The following is a 24538-nucleotide window of genomic DNA, read 5'->3' on the forward strand; positions in this document are numbered from 1 at the left end:
CTCTATTGAAGGGACAGTTCCACTTTCGTGCCAAAACCTTGCGGGGCAATGTTATTCACTGCTTGATACCAGTCTGAAGTATTTAGGCATCTCGGGCTGCAGTAGAAATCTTCCGTCAAGTCCCGACTCCAGCTCTGAAAGACATCACCTGGGAGATTTCCTCTCACACCGTTGCCAAGCTTCACAAAGTAAATGCGCTTTCCCACCCCGGCTCTCCCCAAAGGATGGCTGCTCGAGGCACTGCCTGCACTAACCATATGGAATAGATATAGGATGGAAGTGAAATGAAGATTTCCGACTTGCTTGTGCCCTCCAGTTCTTGGGCCCACGCTGGCCTTGAGCTGCAACAGATCATCTTGCCTAGTGCCTAACACCTCTAGACAGCCATTATGTCCCCTCCGCATGCTTGTGTGACTCATCTGAGCAAGCCAGACTCTGATCTTTGCTGTAATACGTGTTCTTCTTTCCTGTAATCATCCTAACAGCCCTTCATGGAACCAGCTGTAGTTTCAGTTTAACTTTTTAACATCATTGACTGGAATTGTAAGGACTATGCCTGAGGAATGGTCAGTGGGCATAGTCCACTTTCCTCTTTCTCTTCACATGGGAAATGTGGCTCTTAGTGTACTTCGTGTGTGCATGTGTACGTTTGCAGTTTGTAGTTACTCAGTAATTAGATGGTTTTCCTTGGTTGTTTCCAAATGGTGATCTCTTTACTAATTAAAAAAAAAAAGTAGTAATATTTATTAATCTCCAGGATTATGGCCTAGCCCTACTGTTCCTCTATAACATTGGCATCAGGTTTTAAATGTTTCTCTGCTGCAGTGACGGCATCAGACTGCTATGTTCGCTTGTGGCTGCCATCTGCTTCACCTGGAAAGCTTCAGACCAAAACCATCAGGAATTCTGACAACCCTGTCTGGAATGAGACTTTCTACTTTAGGATCCAGAGAGAAGTTGAGGTAGTAAAAAAAATAGAATTTTCACTAATTTGAATAGCTCAGAATCCTCAGTAGACACCATGTTGATTCTCTGTGCAAAATAACTTAAGAAAACACTTGCTTAGCGGACTGGTTTGCACACAATAGTAGACACAAGAAGTAGTACTTTGCTCAGTTATTTATGGACACTGCTGATGTAAATGCCTGTATCTAAGCTAGTCCAGACTCCTTTTGTTGTCACCTGAGTGAAATAAGGACTACTGTAGCATACTTCTGTGCTATTTTGGCATGGCTAACTTTGAAAGAGCTTTCCCTCCACCGGTTCGAAGAGAAGAGTAGAGAAGTTGCTGTGGTGTAGACAACAAATTTAATCCTTCCGTAAATTGTGGAATTTGGAGAACTTTGGGAATGAAGAAACCAAGTCTGTTCTTTGAGGGGGGGGGGGGGGTGATCAGTGGCGTGCAGAGAACTGGCTTCTTTTCTGTCTCAGGGGAGTGGGAACCTCTGTTATAGGTAGTTGTTTTCCATTTCACAAGTTTCCCAAGATTGGGTGTAATAATGTTCTACATTAGCAGACTACTGAAGGAAAGGACATGCTTTTTTATTCTGGCTGCTCTGCTAGTGAAACAGTCGCAAAAATAATTTATAATAATTTTTTCTATAATAATTTTTTGTTTCTGTCTAACAGAAGCTCAATAAGTGTTCTTACTTATTTTTTCTACTACCAGAATATTTTAGAATTGGCAGTGTGTGATGAAGATGCACTCACCAAAGATGACATGCAGTTCACAGTTCTTTTTAATGTTGCTAGAATCAGACCTGGGGAGAGAATCCGTGAGACATTTGCTTTGAAATCAGAGGTAAGGGCTGAAAACACAGGGAGAGATTGACAAGACCTCGTTGTCCACATTGTCTTCCATGTTTGGTAGGGTTTGGATCTTCATGAACAGGTAGCCTTATATATCATTATCAATACCTCATCAAAACAGATATAGTTTTGGTTTATTTTTGTGACTTTATGAATCTCTTTTTACAAATTCAGAAAATGAAACTGCTTCTGTCTCATGTTCTCTGAGGGCAACACATTTTAACAGGAAGCATCTGTAAATAATAATTTTTATCTTTTAGAATCCAAAGAATTACTTGCTTACCTTTCAGCTTTATCCTGCTTTTGCCATGCTTGGGGGAAAATTTCCTCATAAATGGCAACATATTTATTAAAAACATGAAAACAATTCACTCATCACTTGAACTAAATGGTGCTTTCAGGCTTTTTTCCCTGTTGGTGTTCATGCTGGGTTTCCTTCTAGTTGATTCAGATTTCTCTAGCCCATAGTAAAAGAACGTCTGTCCTGCTAATATGTTTGGTATTTTATTAAGGAGCCCATGAAAGAGACTTGCCCAGTAAACAAAGCTGGGATAGGTTGGTGACAACTCCTGGGCTTGTCTGAGCTGTTGCTGAGGTATTGCTACACACTCATTACAGAAGGGAGACAGCCCATAAAAACAGCTACTTCCCACATGCTGAAAGCTGTTAACATGGATTTTCCTTGTGACCCTGCTGGCTGGTGCTGTGCACTTCTCAGCCAGTGGGTGAGTCACTGGGAAATACAATGGTTCAATAACCACCTCAGTCACTTGCCTAATTCATCTCTTCTGGATTTAGTTCAAATGTGCTTTAAATGGTTTGTATGTGAAAATGTCTCTGATCTTAGTGACGTTTGTTGCTGAGCTTCAATGCCTTTCCTCCGTGCACATTATCTTGCAGAGAGCCATCATATTTCCTTTTCAATCAAGCTCTCCCTCTCAATCAGAGAGGGAAATATTTATAATTCTACATATCACACAATGGGAGATTATTAATCTTATGTGCCAGACATTCACAAGTCTGTCATTTCTGTTGCAATTTCAGCTTTAGAAAGACACAAAACCAAATTTTTTTGGTATCATTAGCAGAAGAGATGTCAGGCCTTGAAGTGTTTTTTAGGTGTATCTGTGCTGCCAAATTCTTGCAGCCTTCAATAATCTATATTTATTTTACCCGTTTCTTTTTAGACAGAGAGGTGCTATAAGAAATGGGAAAGTTTGGAAGTGGAATTCTGGATGGAAAGAGTGTGAGTAAAACTCCAAAGCTAAAAGGTATAGATCTGCCAGGGAGTAATGATACCTCAAGGATGAGAAACTTCTTCCAGCTCTTTCTCCCACCAGTGAACTTAAATTACAGTTTCAAACTCTTTTTTTTTTTTACCTTACCTTCTCTAGCTAATTCCACCTTTCAGTATGTTTCATACAAATCTTAAACTTCTGTGGAACATGTATAGCTAGATCCTGGTAATGTAATAAAATTGTCACAATGTGATAACTGTTACACAAGATGCATGCGAAACTTAATGTGAGTGCTCTTCAAATTGTTGATATTAATTGAACAATTCCTAGAACATTGTGGAATTTCCCAGAGACGATAAAAGTTGTCTTGTATTATTATAACAATATATACATGGAGTTATGTAGACAGTACTAGAAAAGTTGCCCATTTAGCAATAGCTTAAACTGAAAAAACATACAATCAAATAATGAAAATAAGACCATCCCCCTCAAAGTGGTAATCAGTGTTGTCTGCAGGAGCACAAGTCCCATAAGATAAACTCTATCTGTCTTTTAAATCCTATCACAGGCTTGGTTGAAGAGAACCCCCTAAACTATATATTCTGGAATATTTGATCTAAGCATTAGGCAAAAAAAAAAAAACAAAAAGAAAAAAAAAAGAAAAGAAAAAAGGTAGTCCAGTGAAAACTGGCTAATTTGCATGATCAGGAGAAGAAATTGTAAGTAAGACAAATAAGACTTCTTATTCTTAAACATGAGGAAACTGCAGAAAAAAAATCATTTGGGCTTTTGGTTACTTTCTCCCACAGTGAAACTCAAAATGTATTTAATTTACCTGTGAGAGGTACCTTAAGTGATGGTATCACATATGATGATGGTAGTCATCTCCTGCAACTGTGGAAGCAGTCACAGTCAGACACATGAAAGGTTAGAATGAGAAGCAGTGCTTAGGAACTGGATTCAGACTAGAAATAAGAGGAATATCTTTCCCCATTCAAGTTATAAGGCACTTGGGAGATGACCATCCTTAGAAATCAAACCTAGTTATTTAAATACATTTTACAGTTGAAATTGAAGTTTTAAGCCTGGAAATGGTGTTTGGTGAAATAGCTTGAACTTACAAAGGTTATGTACTACATAATGCCAATGGCCCTTTCAGATATATGAAAGCATTTATGAATGTGTGTAACATAGAGGTGTTGGAATATTTGCCTTAGTGAAAGATGCTGTTGGTAGACTCTTCAGATTACTCATGTAATTAAATAACCACATCCATTCAGTGACAGACCAAGGTCTTGAAAGGTAAAATATATGGGACAAAGACTTTTTATTGCTTACCTCTGTGTTTTGCAGTCATACATATAGCGCAGTGGGAGCTAGTTCGTATTTGCCATTCATTTGTGATCACCCATAAGTTATAACATGAACTAGTCAGAAATGTCTTTCCTAATAAATGTTTGCAGAACACATTAATAGTAGTCTTTGCTTTCCCCAAGTCTTATGGTCACCTGTTAATAGCAGGACATGATTCCACATATACCAATATGTCTTTGTTCTGCTGTAACTTAGCACATTAATATTTTTATGGGCTTTCCTGTCTTTCTTTTTGTTTGGCTGCTGTGTTTTGGTTCACATGCTTAGCACAGGATCATGTATTTTGCCTTTTAGAAAACAAATTGTTATAACTTACCTATATTCAATTTAAGTAGGAAAGGTCATATAACTGCTAGTTAAAAAACCAACAAAACACACCAAAATCCAGCTACTCACACAGGTTTTTTTTTGTTTGTTACTTGTTTTTGTCTTTTCAGTCCTGGCCCTCCAGAGCATCTGATTACCAATGATGTCCTAGTGGTAAGGTTCACATGAGAATTTATCTTGGACTGACATCTGCTTCATTTTGATCCTCTCCTCTTCCCCCCATTTTGTAGAAAGAACACAACCTACCGTGAGAGATAAGAGCATGGTGTGCATTTTAAAGTCAGAGATATGGGACAGTGCCCTTGTGTTACAGCTCAGCTGTTGCCCTCTCCAGAAAAAAAAGCAGCAGCTGTGAGTCCTTGAAGTCCTCAGCTGTTACAGATGTCAATATGTTGCCCAGCTATGGTTTGTTACTCTGGCAGAACCCAATATTTATTGGTGTTCAAAGTGAAAACTGATTGTGTTTCTCTTAACGCAGCATGGCACTTGGCAGGAAAAACAAAGGTAATAAAAGGTCTGTAGAAGACAATAGTAGGTGTTCAGTGTCCTTATGACTGGAAGGGTATCTAATGTAACAGCTTTTTGGGAAATGAGTTTTTTAATAAAGAGTTATTTTAGTTGTTGAAACATAGAGCCTTGTTTTGGTTTTAGTCAGCATGTGGTACATTACCTGTCTCCTCGGGCTGGCCCAGCAGCTAAGGAGTACCAAGGACTTCATGCCAACTCCTCCAAGCCTGTGCATGGTTCCCAGATGCTAGCCCTTAAAACCCTTGAGGCGAAGTAACACATATTCTATTCTTTCCACCTCATTTTCTATGTGAGGCACAAGAGTTGCAATGACTGGCATGCATTGTTCCTGAAATGACTTGGAGAACTCTCCTGGCATGAGTTATTAAAGGTGAACTGGAGTGACTCAGGTGGAGGGTAGGGTGGAATATTTCCATGATTTCCCTACATCAGGCCAATAAGAAGATGCTTTGTAGGCTAATCACTGCCACAATACACAGAAACTCATCATCAAGTATTTTCCCCCACCCTTCCTAAATAATTATTAGATATATTTGTTTGGGCACCAGTCTGTTGTACAGAGTTTCCTGATTTTGGGGTAATTTGAATGTGTTAACAACCTCTGACAATGCACCACTGCATTGACACTCTGACACAGTGCAACTTGGGCTACTGTCCTGGAATACTGAGCTCTAAATTTTCTCTTGGATTGCTCCCAGCACTGAGACCATTTCAGTTGGCTCAGTAGTATAGGTGGTGGTTGTCTGCATGATGTTTCATTATTTGCAGCAGATGTGTTATTTGCCTTCTTCACCCTTATCCATTTCTGCCTTTTACAGTCTCGTGAGGTTTGCTGTTTGGAAGTGCACGTGGACATTAATGAAAGCAGGAAATACTTGAAAGGTATGGCAATCTCTCTGTGAACTGAAGACATGACCAAACCAACCCTATTACAGTCATTCAGACCCAGATGGAGGCAATTTAGAGTATAGAGACAAATAAGAATGTTCTACATTAGATATAGGTAGTGATATATGATCTAAATAATAAAATGCAATGCACTGAAATGCCCTGAACTTCCCTGGACTGGTCTCTGTGTCTTTTCCTTGGAGGTATCAAGTTTGGACACAGTAGACTTTGCTGATGGAAGTAAGAGAGGATGCTGACTCTGGGAGCACTCCAAGCTATGGGGGTAAAGACAGGAGTACCAGGTCCTGTGCTGGAGGAGACTTGCCAGTGGGATAGTTTACAGAGGAGCTACCACAGAAAATTACTCCACCAGAAAGTTTGCCAACTTTGCTAGCTCTTTTGCCTGAGCAGTATTATTCTCTAAAGAAACCTGTTTTTACTAGAGGGTAAAAATCTCGTGCTTACGGTGCCTGCCTCTCATGAGAGAACACAGAAGACGACAGAGGACACCGATACTTTCTACTTCCACTGCGTGAAGGCTTGGGAGCCAGTTCTAAAAGTCAGGCTGCAGGTAACAGGCACCTCACACTGCTACTGTTCATACTGCTTGCTTACTTCTGGTGTGACCAAAACAGCAAAGAACTGCACTGTTTCTGCTCTGTGAATACAACCCATGCTTTTTGTTTTGTATAGAAAGTTTCTGATAAGGAAGATGACAACAGCAATTTAAGTGACACCTTAACGGTACCGCTGAAATTTCTCCCTGTTGGGCATAAAGTGAAAGTAACCCTTCCCGTAAGACATGTAAGTGTTTCATAATTTGTGTCTGGAAAGAAGAGTAGAATAACCCTCACTATTTAACACATTAATATTAAAAAACAAAACAAAACAACAACCAAAAAGTATGCAGGGTGGCAGTGGTGGGACTTTTCAGAAGGCACTGAAAATCTGGATTCAAAATTTCTCTTTTTCCCTCCACTCACTTTCCTAATCTCATCTCTTTGTTTATAGAATGTGCCACTACAGTTGTACCTCCAACTAAATGCTTGGTAAGAGGATTGTTGTTTTTTTTTCTCTAAAGGTTTTATTGCTCTTTGAACTGTGAAATCTAGAAGAGAATATCCTTTATTTAGATATAAGGAATGCATTAGACTAGAGGCAAAATGTAATGATATTTAAGTCATCATTAAAGAGTCACCACAACAGCTGAAAGTTAAATGTCCTCAGGGCAAAAGAGTCCCACCAAGATGCAAAAAAATTATGAGAGTTTCAAATGGTGAGGGACTTAGTCACTGAGTATCCTTTGCATCAAAGAATCAAAGACTAAGACTGGAGGCTTCTTCAAAAGGGCACAGAAAGAAGGCAAAGGGAAATGAGAATTTGAAATAACGAAACATCAGAGTCCATATAGCACCCAAACAACACATGTTCTCTTAAGAAAACAGACTTGTGGCTCTGGTGATATCAAGAGAAAGAAGTATAAACTAGGGCAGACAAAATGTTGCATCGTAAAATAATGTGTCAGACAAGAAACAAACAAAAATTATTTGAATATTTTTTCATTGTACAGTGTCTGTATAAATCTGCAGTACAAATGCCCATGAAAGACTTTGTTAGGTTTAAGTCATCCTTTGCTCAGAAATCATACGAAGCAGAAATAGAAAGGATTCGGCTTACAAAGCTACTGAAAGTCAAAGAAGCCCTTCTTTGTTTTTCATATTTATTATCCTTAGCTGACAGTAAATCTTACACTGAAACAATAGAGACCATGTAGAAGCAAAGCTGGTTTCTTTGCAAATGAAAGATACATTTCTGTATAAATTGGAACAAAGAATCAGGATTTTTAATGAATTCATTAGAGTGCAGCTGCTGAAAATAGATCCATATACATTTTAAACACCAGTCCTGTGCCTCTGGATTTATTTGTTGCAGCACAGAAAAACTAGATCTGCGCTTAGGGTATGATCTGTGCCAAGGAGAGCAGGAGTTCCTGCAAAAGAGGAAGAGAGTCGTTGCTGGTGCCCTGAAAAGGGTTCTTCATCTGGAAAGAGATCTACATGGACATGAGGTCTGTACTTTGGAATCCAGGCATGGGGTGTGGGTCTGTTGAATTAGGATTGGCACAACTCCCCTCGAAATTTCACGTAATATTTGCATGTTGCTAATAAACCCTTTGATTTGAATGGTGCCAGAGCAGAGGCTCTCAGTGTGGCATGCCCCAGACTCATGTAAAATTTCAGGTCAAGTATTCATCCCTCCAACCTTTTCAATGGGCCAAATAACAAGGATGTAATAATACCACTCTTCAAACACAGTTTCCAACAGTGTGGTGCTGCAAGTCAGCAAGATATGAGACATTGTGTTAGATACAGCCTAATAAGGCAACCCAAACCAATAGGAAAACAAGAGTATTGGAAATTCACCTCATATAAATACTTATTAAATCAGTGTAATGTCACTTCTTTAGGCTTACTTTTTTTCTTTCTTCATTCTCAGAACACTTCTTACAAAAAGTAAACATTTTTTGTGGTGAAGAAAGAACATTAGAACATTTTATAACAAGCTGAAGTATGTTTTGTTGCCAAGATCCAGGGTGACTTTTTAAAGGAAAACTTATTTTCTTACTGGAATAGTATTTGTTAAATGAACGCAGTCCAAAGAATCAGCAGCATTCAAAAAACTTCCATAATCCATTTTAATTGCATTTATTGCAATTTGTTGTTGTTTATAATAAGATCATGTAACTATCTATTCTTAATCATTGCAATTCCAATTATAGAGAGCAAAGGTAAGAAGGAAGGTTAAAATGACTGCATATTCAAACTCATCCAAGCATTGAGGTTAAGAGTCTCTGGATGTTAATTTCAGTAAGGTACTGGTAAAGATTGGCTAAGTGGTGATTTAATTCATTGTTCTCCAGTGAATCTGCTGAAGAAATTCTGAGAGCTGTAATTAGACTTTTCCAAGTAGCGAGGGAGTAACTTTCTGAGAACAATCCTTGTGTTTTGGGCAGGTCCCAGTAATAGCTGTTATGGCAACAGGCGGAGGTCTCAGAGCAATGTCAGCTATGTTTGGCCACCTCTTAGCTCTTCAGAAGCTAAATCTGTTGGACTGTGTCACCTACCTCACTGGGGCTTCTGGCTCAACATGGTGCGTATAGAAAATGAGATTGGATTTGGAATGACTGTGACTACTTTTCCACACAGTGGGAGATGCATCTCTTTCAGACTTACATTGTTAACAAGTGAACATAATTCCCTCATGAAGCCTCTTACTGTTGGCTCTCAATTATAACTTCTATTTGAAGAGAATCAGGCTCACTGATTCTCTTTAATTGATTGAAGTGATTATGTAAATGTATCAATTTTCCAATGTCATCTAAATGAATGGGTGATTTTCTAACATTTCTGCTCCTTAGGACCCTAGCAGACCTGTATGAGCATGCTGACTGGTCACAGAAGTCTCTGGAGGGGCCACTTAAAGCAGTAAAAGAACAAGTGACAAAATGCAAACTCAACCTTATGTCTATAGACCATCTGAAGTATTATCACAAGGAACTTGCTGAAAGGGCAAAAGCAGGACATGTGCCATCTTTTACAACTCTTTGGTCACTTGTTCAGGAGATGTTCTTACATGAACGGGTAGGTACAGGGTCCTGCCACACATTTGGGAAGCACCACTTTCTTTAGAGCCTTATTCTTTGAGGGCACGATCCCAAATGTGGTTTGCAAACTATGCCAGAGGATCTCATAGCCAGGATTTTTCAGAGTCGATAATCATCTGAAGGGGCCTATGTCCTAGGGTGCCCAACAGCTAGCAACTTCAGTAGGCAGACTCCCAGAAAGAACTGAGGAATTCCCATCCCCCACTCTTCCTGAAAGGTCAGATTTTTAAAGTCTGCTTCTAGTTTGACATTTAAAAGTTTGAGTAAGCTGTCCTCATGTGAATATTAATCTCAACTTCAATAAAGATCTGTGGGATGCAGGCAGTCAAGGAACTTGGATATTCTAATGACGAAGTTACGAGGTACCTGAAAGGGAACCAGGAAGGAAAGTGCAGGAATGTGAAGGAAAAGTTCTCTTAAAAAAATGTGACTTACAGATTCCTATGTCTTGTAAAATATCTTATCAGTCTTTAAATCTTGGGTAGATTGTGCCAGTGTTATGCTCTTACAGAGGTTTACTGGGTTTTTTTTATCTCACTGATTAGCCAAGAAAGTACAAACTCACAGACCAGCGCAAGGCATTGGAGCATGGACAAAACCCACTGCCTTTCTATGCAGTCCTCAATGTGAAAGAGGAGAAGTATGGTACTTTCAAATTTAGAGGTAGGTGTTCAGGGAGTTTCTTCTGATTCTGGGTATAGATTAAAGAGGGTTTGAGGGAGGTGTGTATGTGGGGAGAAAAAAAATGGGAGTACATCAGTTGCTTGCCCTCACTCAGTATTCATCTTTTAATAAAATGTTTGTCTTTTTTGCAAACTGCTTGGTTAGAAAGAGCACATCCGCTGGATAACATCCTAAGCCATAAACAGGACATTAATTAAAAATCAGTGGTGAAGTCCTATTTTTGCAACAGACACTGTGAGTGAGTGTGGGCAAATCACCTGATCTTTTCCTGCCACCCCTATAAAATGGCTTTGATGCTTCCTTAGTTTCTAGGGCTGCTGTGAAATGTAATTGTCACTTCCTAAATATGATGCTGATGAGGCTATGAAAATGGAGTGGAATATGATTGCTGTGATGAGAGTGATATGACATCCTTTGAATGGATACAGGCCACATTCAACAAAAGGTGTTAAAAGCAGTACATACTGAAAAGAAAAACAATTAATCCTTATGTTTATTTATGTTTATAACGACTGTTTTACTGTAATGCCTGTGCAGGACATCTTGAGCCAGGAAACTGCACATCCATGCCACACTGTAATTTCTAGTGTGAGGTTGATGTGTCTTCAGGCTGCTTTGTTATATCTTGTAGACTGGCAGTTTTGGGTTAATAGAGCTTTCATGCCAGTCACTCCTTGCAATTCCCACCACTCTTGCATGAAGTACAGTTGATGCTCTTGATTTAGAGAGGCAAGTGGGATCCCTGAATCTTTATATAGAAAGATATATAAGCATTTGAACCTAATGTTAGAGATTTTCTGAGTTGAAAAGCTGGTTCCTTTTGGTTGCAAATAATCTCTCAGTTTGTATGGAAGTAGATGGTGCAGCTTGCAGTACAAATGTGCAGATAGTATGGAGCTGCTGACACAAGCAAAATCCTTGGGAAGGTTTTGGGGTTTTATTTTTATTGCAGCAAACATGCCTCATGTAAATTCTTTGTAGAGTGGACAGATTTCTCTCCTTACGAAGTGGCCATACCAAAATATGGAGTCTCCATTCCTTCAGAATATTTTGACAGCGAGTTCTTCATGGGAAGGAGAGTGAAGAAGCTGCCAGAATCTCGGATCTGCTATCTGGAAGGTGACATAGCAGTGCTATGTAGTTAATCACAGCATCGTAGAAAGTGTGATATTTGCTCGCCACCGGCACAACACTCCTTGTCAGCACTTCTGCTTTAGGTCTTAAATCAATGGGCTTTTTACCCCTTTCATACACTTCTGATCGTTGTGTATCTTCTTTCCTCTTGTGTTCCCTTTTCACCTGGGTAGATTTGGGAAAGTTGCAGCATGGTTCCTGTTCCATTGTCTAAACCAAACAAGATGGTGGAAGAGGCAAGTTGAGGAAATAATAAGCATTCCTTCTCTGATCAGTCTCCAACTCTTCAACTTCATAAACTATATTTCTAGACAAAGCATTACTGGGGTAGAATTGGAAGGAGCTGAGAATAAAATATACCATCTAGAACAAGCCACAAAGGCAGGAGCTACCTGAGCTTTGTGGCTCGAGGATGGTGTCACTAATCTTCTCTGCTCATCATGATGGAGGGCCTTTTGGCCTCCAACAACTACTCTGACTGGCCATTTTACCACCAAAGGTGAAGAAAGGGAAAAAGCAGCTAGTCAGAGAAACCCATCTGTCCCAGGCAGATTTTAAACCCCTATAAGTGTTTTAGTTTTGATACCAAAAACAAGGGTAGAGGATAAAAACACCATATTTATCTCACTGTGGAGTCTGATAGAGATTAAATTTGTTCCTCGTGTAAGTACCTGGCATAGAGCTTAATGAGGAAGGATAGTTCTTTTCCAAAAGCAGACTCACAGATGGAGCCAATTCTGTTTTGAACCTGGACCAGCTGCACTCCACAGAAACAAAACATGCCTGGAAGGAAGAAAATTACTCTTAACTCAATTTAAATAATAAATCAGTTTAAAGAAGGCCTTTATGCTTACATGGCTTCACCATGCTTTCAAAGCCTACTTTCTCTTACAGGTACACAGGATGCTTTCTACAACATCATTTGGGTGACTGATACCTCTTATTTTGTTACTCTGTACTATGCAGCAGATGTTCTGTGTGTCATTACCTCCTGAGAAAGAGCACTGAAGTGCTTACACCACAATGTTTAAACTCTCTGAGACCTGCTGCTTAAGTTGTGTCATGATGGGGTCAGGTTGGGTGGGCTAATAATGTGTAGCATGGATATTTGCAATAGTCAGTGGTTAACATGTGGCAGTGCAGTACTTTTCTCATGTGGTTTGACTTGCAGGTCTTTGGACAAACATCTTTACTCGGAATTTGCTGGATGGCTTGTACTGGTCCTCAAATTCAAATGAATTCTGGGAACGATGGTCCCAAGATATGGTAGATATAGGTAAGAATTTCTAAAGTGTTGCCTCACTGTGGATCTTCCAGCATGACTTTAATCTGTATCAGAATGACTGCTATGTTCTTTTCTCTTCTCTCTTTTCCCCAGAGGCATGCTTCATGTTAGTACAAATGTTTTTCATTTAAAGTTTCCTCATGGTCTGCTAAATGGCTCTGGGTATTACTACAAATGAGAAGCTTGGCTTTTATTTGCATGCAGAAGTACAAAGCCAGTATGTCATTTGAAAGAGTAAAACACAAAAACTGTGCCTACTTTAAAGAAAACCAAATATCTCTTTGGTAAATGGCATGGGTCATGCATGTTTTCCAGCATGCCTGCAAGAAACAGAATGAGAGTGACCCACAGGAAGACAACAAGGGCAGCTAGCCAGCAGAGGTGTCTGGCAGGGCAGATTGCTGTTGTTTTTTTCTCAATTTCATGGTTTATTCTCTATTTCAGAAAAACATTCTCCTGAGGAAGACGTTACTGTTATCGAGCCTCCATCTTGTTTGTCAGGAAAGTTGTATGAAATGTTTCAGGATATTATGACCAAGCGTCCACTGCTGGGAAAGTCTCATAACTTCCTGAGAGGCTTAGAGTTTCATAAGGATTATATCCATCAGAAAAAATTTATTGAATGGAAAGGTAACTGCAACAAAGAGTTAGCTGCACTGTGCAGGTAACATCTCAGATTTTGTTTTTTAGACTTTGGAAAACTCATATTTGTTTCAGGGTTTGGAAATTGGCTAAGTTGGACCTATGTTCATGGTATCTGTTTGTTTAAGGTAACAGGTTAAAATTAACTAGTCCATGGACTGCTCTTTCACTTCCAGAAGATACCTCTTATTTGGGTCAAGAAGTGCTTTTCTATGGGAAGTTTGTCACTCTGCATAGCTACAGTGGTCAAAAGATTTAGGAAGGGCAGAATCTTTTGAGGTCAAGAAACAAAGGTAACACCAGAAGCATAAAATAGCAGGTTATTTTGTGGATTGGATGTAGGAAAGGACTAGTTGCAATCATGTGGTTGCCCATATGTCTGGTTGCCCATATGTCTGGTTGCCCATGTCTGGTGTTTCTGCCTGATGAATTATCCATCCAGAGACCTCTCTTTAACCCCTCAGAAAAAGAAATACCAAAATCCAGCTACAGAAAGTTAAAATCACATAGGTTTAGACTTTAAATGTTAAAAATACAGATACACAGACTTGATTTATAAATTGAAGAGCTGTTTTGTATGGCCTTTGCTCTGTAGGCAGGCAGCAATAGTTTTACCTCAAAACCTATGAAAAAGTCTGTGAAATGATAGCGAGGTGAAGGAGTTCCTATAATCCCAGCATCTTCATTTATTCCATCAACATGTAGCAATGTGGGAGGACCCCACATTATTGAGGTTAATCTGACTTCAGCAAGAAAGCACATGTTCTATGTTCTCTGCCATCTCTGAGCCCTTCTCTTTGGCAAGTCGCATTTTCTCTCCCATTTTAGGCAAGTTGCTGTGTGTTTTGTCCCTCTCTGCCCTTGCTATGCAGTTTGCTGACAATGGTGAGAGATGGTGGTGCTTTTCAGTGGATTAAGGCAGAGCCCACAGTGTGCTATCTGCTTTTCAAATGTTCAGTAAGCAAAGTGTCGGTGTCCTAAAAGGGTCTGTGCCAAGAAAACAAATGAAAGGAGGAGAAAAAACAAGTAGCATAAGAAGGGTGGGTGAGAGAAGGAGCAAGCAAGTTGCTTCAGAAGGTGGATGAAGGATGAAATTGTCAGTCAGTAAATGTTAAAAAACATAATTGTTCTGATATTTGCTGACAGTTTTGCAAAGACAAATGGGTAAAAGCTGATTTCAAGAAGGATTTTAAGGAAGTGAGCATAGGAACACTTATGACTATCTCGGAGTAGATATTCTGCAAATAAAGTAAAATATGTGGAAAGCGTGAAATCCAGAGTGGGAAAAGGGAAACTGAGAATCTAGAGTGGGAAAAATTATCAGGTTTTTCCATCTTCTTTTTGCTGCCTGTGTAAGATCAAGCTAAACCCAGGTATGGATCCATCTCTAGGAGTTAGAGGAGATGCCAGGTCTGTGAGCAGAAATAAATCTTGTGGTAGATGAAGTCTTGAGAATAGAGCTTTGTTTTAAAGGCTTCCCTGTAGCTCAGGTTATCTGACATATTAAAACAAGACTTTCCATGCCTAATTTTCTGATGAGAAATTGAACTAATAGTCTGAAATTAGCGTAATGCCTTTACAGTAGCATTCAGGCTTCCAAGGATATTTCTGAGATATGATTTCTTTAAAATCTTTATTTGGATGTGGGATGAAAGAGGAGAGTCTCGCAAGAAAAGTGTCTACTTGTAGTTCACATACACAGTCATGAATAAATGCTGCAAAGTTCCATCTCTGTGATAAGAAAACAGGGGTAATGGAATTTCATCTAAAAATGTTCAGCTGGCCAAATAAAACTGAAAAGTATGCTCTGTTTCTTCTGTGAGGCACTGCAAGCAAATGTCTCTTATTACAGTTGAATCTGTGAATTCTCAGCAGCCTTGAATGCTAAAATAAGCACAATTTGTAAAGACTTGACAGGGAGGGAATGGAAAAATTATGAATTATTACTTCAAGCTGTGTGAAACATTCCAGGCTATGGAACAAGCAAGATTTACTCTGCATGGTTTAAATCAACACTACAGAATGAGGCCAAGGAAAGAGAGCAATTGAATGAATTGAAATGCTGAAACTTAGCAACAGTATTTCTGTGATCAACAGTTTTTTAAAATGCCTAAACACAATTATTTGAGGCTCAAGTATTCTGCTTGGGGCTTTGCTGCCCCATTTAGTGAACTTGAGGAACACTCTCAAGCCACTATTTTGATATTTAAAACCATGGCAAAATGTTCCCTGTTCCATGGGACTGAAAGTGTACTTGCAGAACAGTAAAGGACTTGCTGTCTACTGGCAAGCTGGTGAGGTTGCTAGCAGAGAAGTAAGAGTCTAGCTATCAGAAACTGGCTTTAGATTTCAACTTACCAGTTGGTGTAATCCCCTTTTGGCATTATTATGAGGTTTAATTAATTCAAGTAGTATTTTAAGCTGTTGGTAGGTGATGTATGCATGATGTGGTATTTTTTTACGGCATGGCTAAGATAGCTTATATGACATTACTGAAAGCAAGTTGAAGTCAGACTTTTCAACCTGAGAGAGGGGTTGAAAGCAAACCGTGAGAAGGCAAAAGCAAAAAAAAAAGAACAATGCAAAGGTGCAGTGATGTATTGCATTTGTTGGTTGTGTTGCTACACTGTGAAATTTTGTTGTTTGCATTTTTCCCAGTTCTTAGGGGGGAAAAAAAATCTGTTGAAGTCTGTATTCTGTGAAAAATGACTTCCCAGAGCAGCTGTGAGGTCAGTGGAGTCTGTGTCTCACCTGTTCTCTTTCTGGCTGCCCCACACCCTGCCTTTGTGAGTGTGCCTGGGAGAGTGTGGAAACAGGCCAGGTGTGTCCAGATGTGCAGTTTGAAGAGCATGCTCCTGGGGCCGTGTTTGTGGGCTCACGTTGTGGAGGGAGGTGACCCCAGTCTGGAGGGTAACCAAGGAGCTGCCCTTAGCACGTAGCACAGACAGAATTACTCATTCCTCCTTTCCTAAAAATGCACCACTAACTATATTAAAATGTTTTTCAGACACTGTGCTGGATGGCTTCCCTAACAATTTGACACCGCTGCAGAAATATCTTTGTCTGATAGATGTTGGCTATTTCATCAACACCAGTGGTGCAGCACTTTTCAAGCCAGAGAGGAACGTAGATGTCATTATATCCCTTGACTATGGTTTGGGACATGTGTTCAAGGTGAGATGATCAACTTACTCTGTGCTTTGCTGAGTAAAACTCTTCTTGTCTTATTAAAACTTTTAAGTAAGTGGCTGTCTAAATCTTAATCATATAGCACCATGCCTTGAAGGAGGAAAGAAACTTCCTTCAAGAATGGAACTATAGAAACTGTTAGGCTCTTTTTTCTGTAAGGGGTTACACCATATACTTCCTAGAATCCTCAGGGAATTGCAGTAACAATTGTTTGCTGGAGACATGCCTGTGACCTCTCCTGGTCTGTCATGATGAATTCTGTGTCTGGCTTTGGGTCATTCACTTGGGCTTGTTAAAAACATTACAGGGTGATAAGTGTTATTGTCTGACTTACATTGAGTGGTGGTTGAAAGTAAGGCTGTACTGTGGCTACTTTGGGCTACACATTCATAGTGTTTCTACTGAACTACACATTTCATTGTGTTTCTAGGGAATGAATTAGGATGCCATTCCAGGATACCTGGGTAAACCTGATTCTCTTTTTAGAGCTTTAACTCCTTGGCATTGTGTGTCCACAGCAATTAGAGATGACATACAAATATTGCAAGATACAAAATATCCCCTTCCCCAAAGTGGAGCTAAGTCCAGAAGAAGAGAAGAACCCAAAGGAATGTTATATATTTGCGGATGCAGAGGACCCCAGAGCACCTATAGTAATCCATTTTCCCTTGGTGAATGACACCTTTAAGGAATTCAAGGAGCCAGGTAAATGCAGTCAACAGAACTGTGCACTGTGCTCTACCCCTGGTATGTGTCATGTGTCCACTGATGGCAGGCAGAAGAGCAGCCTCCGTACTCCTGCTGGTTGTTCTCCACTTGAAAAGCACGGAGGACACTGTCCTGGGCAACTCAGTGCCACACTGCCTCCTCCAGCCCTGCCTGTGGCAGGTGGCTCACATCACTGTCCCTTGGACAGAGCTGCAGGTCTTCCTCATTTGTGCCTAATGCCATGTCCTGCCAAGAGAGATCTGCAGAGTGCTGGAATTTTTCTGGCACTGGGAAGAGGGAGAGTAAACAAATGCCCAGAGAGCTGTGGAAACAGGGAGATAAGAGCCTCCTGAAGGACCTGCTGGTGGGCTGGAAGGCAGCAGCAGGAGCTGGCCCTTGGGCTGTCCAGTCCCAAAGCTGGCCCTACACCCCTGTCTTCCCCACGCTGCCTGTGGTGGAGAGGGAGGTGCCTGGGGTGAGCTCCTGCCAGCTTTACCCAAAGTTCTATTGGGGCCCATAGTGGGACCAGAGCAAAATGGAAGTCTCTGAGGGAGCAGTGGGGAAGGGTAGGAATAGCAGCAAAAAGTAAAGGTACTTATATGCTCTGATATTCGGTGATGCTCAGTGAATATGTACAGTAAGAGCTAAATAAGAAAGAAAATCATGTTTAGAAACTCAGTGGATAAAAAGAGGAGATACTCTGTAGAGGGAGCTAGGCTTGTTCAGTGGAGGCTGGAAATGGTCCAAATGGCAATGTGAGGTGAGATCCAACCGTTGAGCAGTGGGTGGCAGGTAAAGATTTTGGAACCTCTCTGAATGAAAAAGAGATGAGATGCTGCAGAGCAGAGCAGCTGTTGCCAGTTCTCTGTGCTCCAGGCCCAAACTGGTGAGCTCTGACACTCACCTGCGTGTCTCTCAGCAGTAGTCACTGATTCATCCATCAAGCTGACAACCAGCAACTGATGTGGGTGGTTGGAGGAGGGGGTCCTTGGCAACCTGCTTTCATGGATTTCAAGTTTAACAGTGGAGCTTTTTGTTTCTAGGGGGATGAGAGACATCTTGTGGAATGTGGGTAGTTATTTTTCGTGTTTTTAACTGTTTAAATTATAAAAGGACTCAGCCTGTGAAGTGCCCATTTGCAGTGCAGCAGTTACAGACTGTGCTTTGGTGTGCTTGAGGCAGATGCAGCTTTATCTGGAAGTGGGCAGCATAGGTAATACATCTCTCTGGGTATTGTGAGGCTCAGTGAAGCAACATTGGATATTTTTAATTCAGCCACTTCTAGTGGCAGTCTGTGCCTAGCAGCCTGAGATCACGCTGTTCAGAAACCACTAGGCTGGACTAACACCTGCCGTGTCTCAAGCAGGTGACACAATTCTTGCGTCTTTTTCATGAGGTTCTGGTTGAAATCATAAGGAATGTATCAGCAGTCTGTTTGTAGCCCTGCTGGAAGTCATCTCACATTACATTAGTGTTTTGGGCATATTTGGTTCAGACCATCTGCCTATCTCTGCAAGCAGATAGGCAAAAAAAGCAAAGAAATGAAGTAAAAAATTTAGTAGAAGCATAAATATGAGACTGGCAGAGTCCTCAGTGCCAGTAATTAGGGGGTCCTTTTCAGCAACAGCATTGATGTAATAGGGAGTATAGCTGTTGCCAATTCCAAGAGGCAAAACCTGAGGCCAGGCTGGAGTTTGCTGAGAGTTTGATGTAGGATGCTCTGGTCCCTCTGCACTCTATAACATGCAGTCCTGTGTAGTTGGCATCACAAGGTCTCCTTGTATGTACTAGGCTGTTCAGTCACTCTAGCTGGCAGATGTGCACTTGTCACCACTAATCCAGGGGCAATCATGGATTTTGAAAAGTTCCAGGTGTGTGTCTTTGTCTGAGAATCAGACTTACAGGGTTTGGGAATGGATGTGGACCCAGGGGTGCGCTGCCTAGGAATGATGTCTGCAGGGGCAGGACAAGGAGGAATGTAAGAATTTGTGCCAGCTCTGCTGAGGGATTTCCAGGTCTGAGCTTTAGCAGGAGGGGAAGAAGGAGTAATTGGGAAAATAGAACAGAAATGGCTCTTTCCAGCTGTGGAGTGGGTTTGCAGTATTTCCTGAGGGCTGTTTTTAACAGTGGGTCCTGCCAAGTAGATCAGTCCCCTACAACACTACTCCAGATTAATCTCACTGTGGTGGCTTTTGTCTTTCTCTGCAGGGGTGAAGCGTGGTCACTCAGAGATGGAAGAAGGCAAAGTAAATCTGGAGAACAACTGCTCACCGTACTACCTCATTAGGCTAATTTACTCCTCTGAAAATTTTGATAAACTTGTGAACCTGAGCAAATACAACATCCTCAATAACAAAGACCTGCTCCTCCAGGCGATCAGGAGTGCTGTAGAACGAAGGAGAAGCAGAAGGACTGGGAATTTCGCTAGCTACTCTGGATACCCCTAGGCTGGGTTTTTGCCCTGTTCCCCACTGAAGGCTGTGGCAGCACATTGCAACACATCACAGTCACTTTATAACATATCACAGTGTTCATCATTTGCAGAAAACTGACAAAACCTGTACATTTCTCACCTTGCCGTGTTCAGGCTCCCAGCTTTCAGAAGGGTTTATTTTATCTCCTTTCCCCACATTTTCAGACTGCAAGAGTCTCACAATGTGGTCTTACTTGTTAAGAAATTAGGGTCCTGGTAGGCAGAGACCTCCCAGGATCTCCTTGATATTACAGTATATGGTGGTGGTGATAGTTCTTTGTATGAGCCTGTCCCTTCAACCCTGAGCCCATTGCTGGTGTCCTTTCAATACTTGATTACAGATCAAGTCCTGGCCATTTGCATTCAGTCATGTCCAGATTTTCAGATAGGCTGAGCAACTAGAATTTGCACTGAATTGATGGGCTCAGCTTTGAAGTCAGGCACATATATGTGAAAAGCAGCCAAACTGCAATGTGGACAATTGCACTCTGTCTGGCCTATTTCCCTTGCTGATTTAGAAGTTACTCCTTTTTTCCATTCCCCTGCAAGACTTTGGCACAGGAATGCTGCTCCAGACTACCACAAAGGGGGCGGTTACATTTCAAAAGAGAGGGCAGTAGCAGCAGGGAGTGAGCACAGCTCCTTCGAGCATTGGCTGCAGGAAAAGTTCTGCATAAAGCACATGTGATTGTATTGATTTGTATCAGCAGAGCCTTTTTGGATTAAAATGTCAAGAGCCTGAAACAAGTTTTTCATAGCAGAAGTTTGAGAGGAATAATTACCAAAGACTCAAGTACATTTAATTTAGTGATCATGACTGAGACGTAAGCTGGTTCTCCTTACAGATGTAAACAGAATGTAGGACAACAAACTCACTAACAGAGTGCAGAGCCATTATATTTTCACACACAGAAGATTTTTCCCTTTATATTCTTCTACCTCTAACATCACAGGCAAAGTATTTTTAATAGGTGCTATATAAAATAGAGCACAAATTTAAAAAAAAAATAGGACACACATTTTCCTCCTTGCTGGTGGAAAATATTTGGAAAATGACACCTGGTTTTCATTTGCTTTGGAACGCAGTGAGAGACTTTGCTTTGAGCTAGAAGCTTGGAGCATCTTTACAGGCCTCCACTAGATTAAAAAGATCATAGGGAAGGATGCTGAGCAATATAAAACAGAGCTTCACAGAAGTTGGAGAAGTTTGCAGACTTCCTCACACTGAAGGATTTGGACCTGCTTCTGGATTTTTTTTCCCAAACACAGCATATTCATCAGGACTTCCAACGAAAATCTTACATTTTTCTTCTATGTTGGAAATTTACTTGAGCTCTAGAATTAGTTGTACTTGAAATCCAAAATCAGACAAAGAACGAGAAAGAGGGGTCTGTTTTTTTGGTATACGCAGACAATATTGAAGCTCAAAGAGAGAGCATTTGCAAAAGACTTGATTGCCTGAAGCCTGCATCTACTAAATGCTGCTTCTGCTGCAATGGCAATGGCTGAGGCTCAGCAATGCTTCTTGTACAATGTTTACTTGCTGAGCTAAGGAACACCAACCAGAACTGAGGAGCCTTAACGGCTGGAATGCAACTATACCTCGGGATTCAGATCATGGGAAGTTAAGAACTAATCAGATACTGGCTGCAAGACAAAACATAAAGAGCCATTTTGAGTTGGGAGTTGATCCAGCTGGATCTGTTACCCTTTCACAGGAGAGCAGCATGTCCTGGCACAGCATTGTGCGGCACATACAAGCCCATGTGGCTCTGTGCACACACGTGCACAGGGTGTGCAGCATTTCCATGCTCCTCTGGCTGGTCCTAGAAAGCTCTACTGCTGCAAAAAGATGTTGCTGTTGTGTCCATGGGCTACAGAGAACAATCTGTAACCCTTGCGAACCTTGGCAGCATGTACCCAGCAGTGAGGCAGCTCAGCCGCACTGAGAAAATTTCATTCAAAATGCTCCACAGCCTAATAATTGGAGCATGTTTGGTGCATTCATAGTGCTGCTAATACAAACAGAAAGGCCCAGTAAAATGTGAAGGAGCCAAAAAAACCACAAGGTTTTCAGGTAACCCACAGCTGGTGGGGAATTACTGTTCTGAGGGACTGTAAAACCCTGTTACAAAGGGAGGGTGGGAGGGAGGGAGCTGTGTGTGGGGAAAGTGGTGTGACTCTGCTGGGAGAACTGTCACCAGAGGTTTTGCCAACACTTAAAATCAGGTTGGGACCTGCTGTCTAATCATTCAGCCAGAGGCACAGACAGGCATGTGCCCCTTCATTTCCTTGGTGCCCCATGTGGTACCTCTGTAGCCTTAAATTATAAAAGCTTTTTCAAATATAGTTTTGCATTTCAGAGCCTGAAATGATGTGAGGGCTGTGTCATTGCCCATCAGAGTGCCTTTTTGTTTCATATTGATTGCCATTTTGTTTTTCTAACATGATGTGGGTGTGGCATATGGGAGCACAGTTTAGTGGTGGATGGAGCAGTGCTAACAGTTGGACTGGATGGTTGTCAATGTCTTTTCCAACCTAAATGATTCTATGATTCTGTGACATTGGAGGAGCCTGTTGCCAGCTTGATGGTGTAATAGGACCTGGAGGGCATTTGTGAGGACAGAGGCTGCTGAAGAACTCTGCAGGCTGGAGGGACGTACACCTTGCACAGTCTTGTCTGTGCAGCTTGTGGGAGGTGGTGGCTGGCACAGGTTGTCCCTCCAAGCACTCCCGAGCCTGGGTTCAGAGCATGCTGATTTGCACTGCCCCCAAACCACAGAAATATGAGGTGTAGGTTCAGTGGCATAAGGCTGATCAGAGACCTGTGCTTGTTCCCTTTAGGGTAAACATGGAGTCTGAGGGCCTCTGAAATTTTGTGTGGTTGGTCCTCAGAGACTGTGGTTTTGTTTTTTTCCTTGGCCCCATTCTTGCCTGGTCTAGTACCACATGTTGTGCTGTGACTGAACAGAGTGCATGCAAACCAAAGCAGGCACTTCAGGAGAAAGCTGCCTCTCTCTGCATCTCACCAAAAAAGGCATGAGCCATACTTACAAACCAGGCCTTGCTGGTCTGGTGTTGGGTTTGCTTAACCACTGAAGATGGATGCATGCCTGCCACAAACCTTATCCGAAATGCACCCCAGATCACTGCTCTCTGATGAACACTTTGCTGGAAAAAACCCCCAAAAATACAGAGTTGCTATCTGCTGCCAAACAAAAAGGAAATGAGACTGTTCTTATAACTATTATCTGCTCTTCATAGAAATCGCTTGCTTGTGTCTTTTAACTGTTTAATAATATATTAATTAAAAATAAAATATTGCAAAAGAGCACCAGACCCACGAAAGTCCTTATGCACTTAAACACAAAACAAGGCTTTTTCCAGGTGTATAAGGCCTACTTATGCTATATGCCTGCTGAGAGCTTCACAGGGCTTTCATTGGTTTCAAGATTGAATGGAAGAAATCTGGGAGATCTTCTGGCTTACAAAGGTATGGAGAACCTGGAACAAAATCTACTTCCTGGGGTAAAACCCTCTTCAGTGGAATGCCAAAAGGCAGGCTGAGGAGGCATGAGGAGGCAGCTGTACTGAGCCACAGCTAAGGCACAGCCTTGTTCAATTAAATAATAAGTTTAAAATACTGAAGCTGTTTTGGGTTTTGGTGTTTTGTTGGTTTTTGTTTTTTTTTTTTTTTAAATCAGTTAAAAATGGTCAAAAATAATGAAATGCATCAATTTCCCATTACTTTGATGTGCTGGGTCTTTTGTTTTTCGTGACAGGCAGCAGCTCCAGCTGGTGTAAACAGAGGAGAGCGATGGACTAGACAAAAGAAATGAAATTATTAGCTCACCTATTGGATGCCTTGGCTCAGAAACAGAGATAAGTAAGGGGAAAAAAGACGTATTCTTCCCTATGATTACACCATACCTTAGCATGTGAAGCTTGCTGTCTGGGGACTAGAATTCCCCCTTGCTATCCTACTTTTCTTCTCCTTTTACAGTGAAACACTGATTGTTCTTGCCTTACTTAAGTTTCAGATTCCATTAAAAATGAATAATGCTGCAGGACTTTTTTTCCTGGTAGCTTCATCCAGAAAGAATTGGCAAATACAGAATGGTTGGTTAATGTGTTGTAAAAAAGACTGTGGAGACCACAAAGTGCTGTAGGAAGTATATAACATTATCTTTGGCTGCACAGACCACCCAAGCCTCATAAATCTATTCTGTTGGTATCTGCAAATCTACTTGCACATGGCTGTAGTTAACTCACAGATGCACCTCATGCACTGCTCACTGCTCCCCATTCCTGTCTCGCAGAATCATTTCATGTGAGCAGTCTGGCTTAAAGGTCCCCCTGCCCTTTGCTTTAGTATATTGGAGTATATAACACTTGGGTAATAATGGCAAATGATAAAGTTGTTGTACACACAAAAGTATACCAGATGCAATCCTGTTTAATTATATTTAAATATTTTATGAGATTAAATACATAATTTTAAAAGTTCAGAGGGAAATGATTAACTTAAAACATATTAATACACTTCTGGAGGGCTGAGTTAAATTATAATCGTCTGGAATTCATTGAGGCAAATG

General features: G+C 41.0%; 1 protein-coding gene across 4 annotated transcripts in view; it reads left to right on the forward strand.

The window, feature by feature from the left end:
* LOC119702015 (acyl-coenzyme A thioesterase 1-like) overlaps nucleotides 1-22075 on the forward strand; it is a 57489-nt gene extending 35414 nt beyond the window's left edge. Inside the window, exons 5-22 of one of the 4 annotated variants that reach the window (XM_038139396.1) lie at nucleotides 826-962; nucleotides 1670-1801; nucleotides 2997-3055; nucleotides 4859-4901; nucleotides 6095-6158; nucleotides 6608-6735; nucleotides 6858-6968; nucleotides 7176-7213; nucleotides 8097-8232; nucleotides 9178-9314; nucleotides 9583-9805; nucleotides 10374-10491; nucleotides 11494-11631; nucleotides 12818-12922; nucleotides 13376-13561; nucleotides 16581-16747; nucleotides 17281-17467; nucleotides 19679-22075. In XM_038139396.1, coding sequence (XP_037995324.1) covers nucleotides 826-962; nucleotides 1670-1801; nucleotides 2997-3055; nucleotides 4859-4901; nucleotides 6095-6158; nucleotides 6608-6735; nucleotides 6858-6968; nucleotides 7176-7213; nucleotides 8097-8232; nucleotides 9178-9314; nucleotides 9583-9805; nucleotides 10374-10491; nucleotides 11494-11631; nucleotides 12818-12922; nucleotides 13376-13561; nucleotides 16581-16747; nucleotides 17281-17467; nucleotides 19679-19917 — 2348 coding nt within the window. In that variant the 3' untranslated portion in view covers nucleotides 19918-22075. Of the gene's footprint in view, nucleotides 1-11; nucleotides 522-825; nucleotides 963-1669; nucleotides 1802-2996; nucleotides 3056-4858; nucleotides 4902-6094; nucleotides 6159-6607; nucleotides 6736-6857; nucleotides 6969-7175; nucleotides 7214-8096; nucleotides 8233-9177; nucleotides 9315-9582; nucleotides 9806-10373; nucleotides 10492-11493; nucleotides 11632-12817; nucleotides 12923-13375; nucleotides 13562-16580; nucleotides 16748-17280; nucleotides 17468-19678 lie in introns of those variants that run through there. The other 3 variants (XM_038139401.1, XM_038139400.1, XM_038139398.1) reach the window with 3 other exon arrangements.
* The last annotated feature ends 2463 nt before the right edge of the window (nucleotides 22076-24538 follow it).

The sequence above is a fragment of the Motacilla alba genome, chromosome 5, assembly GCF_015832195.1.
Source record: "Motacilla alba alba isolate MOTALB_02 chromosome 5, Motacilla_alba_V1.0_pri, whole genome shotgun sequence".
NCBI classification, from domain to species: Eukaryota; Metazoa; Chordata; class Aves; order Passeriformes; family Motacillidae; genus Motacilla; species Motacilla alba.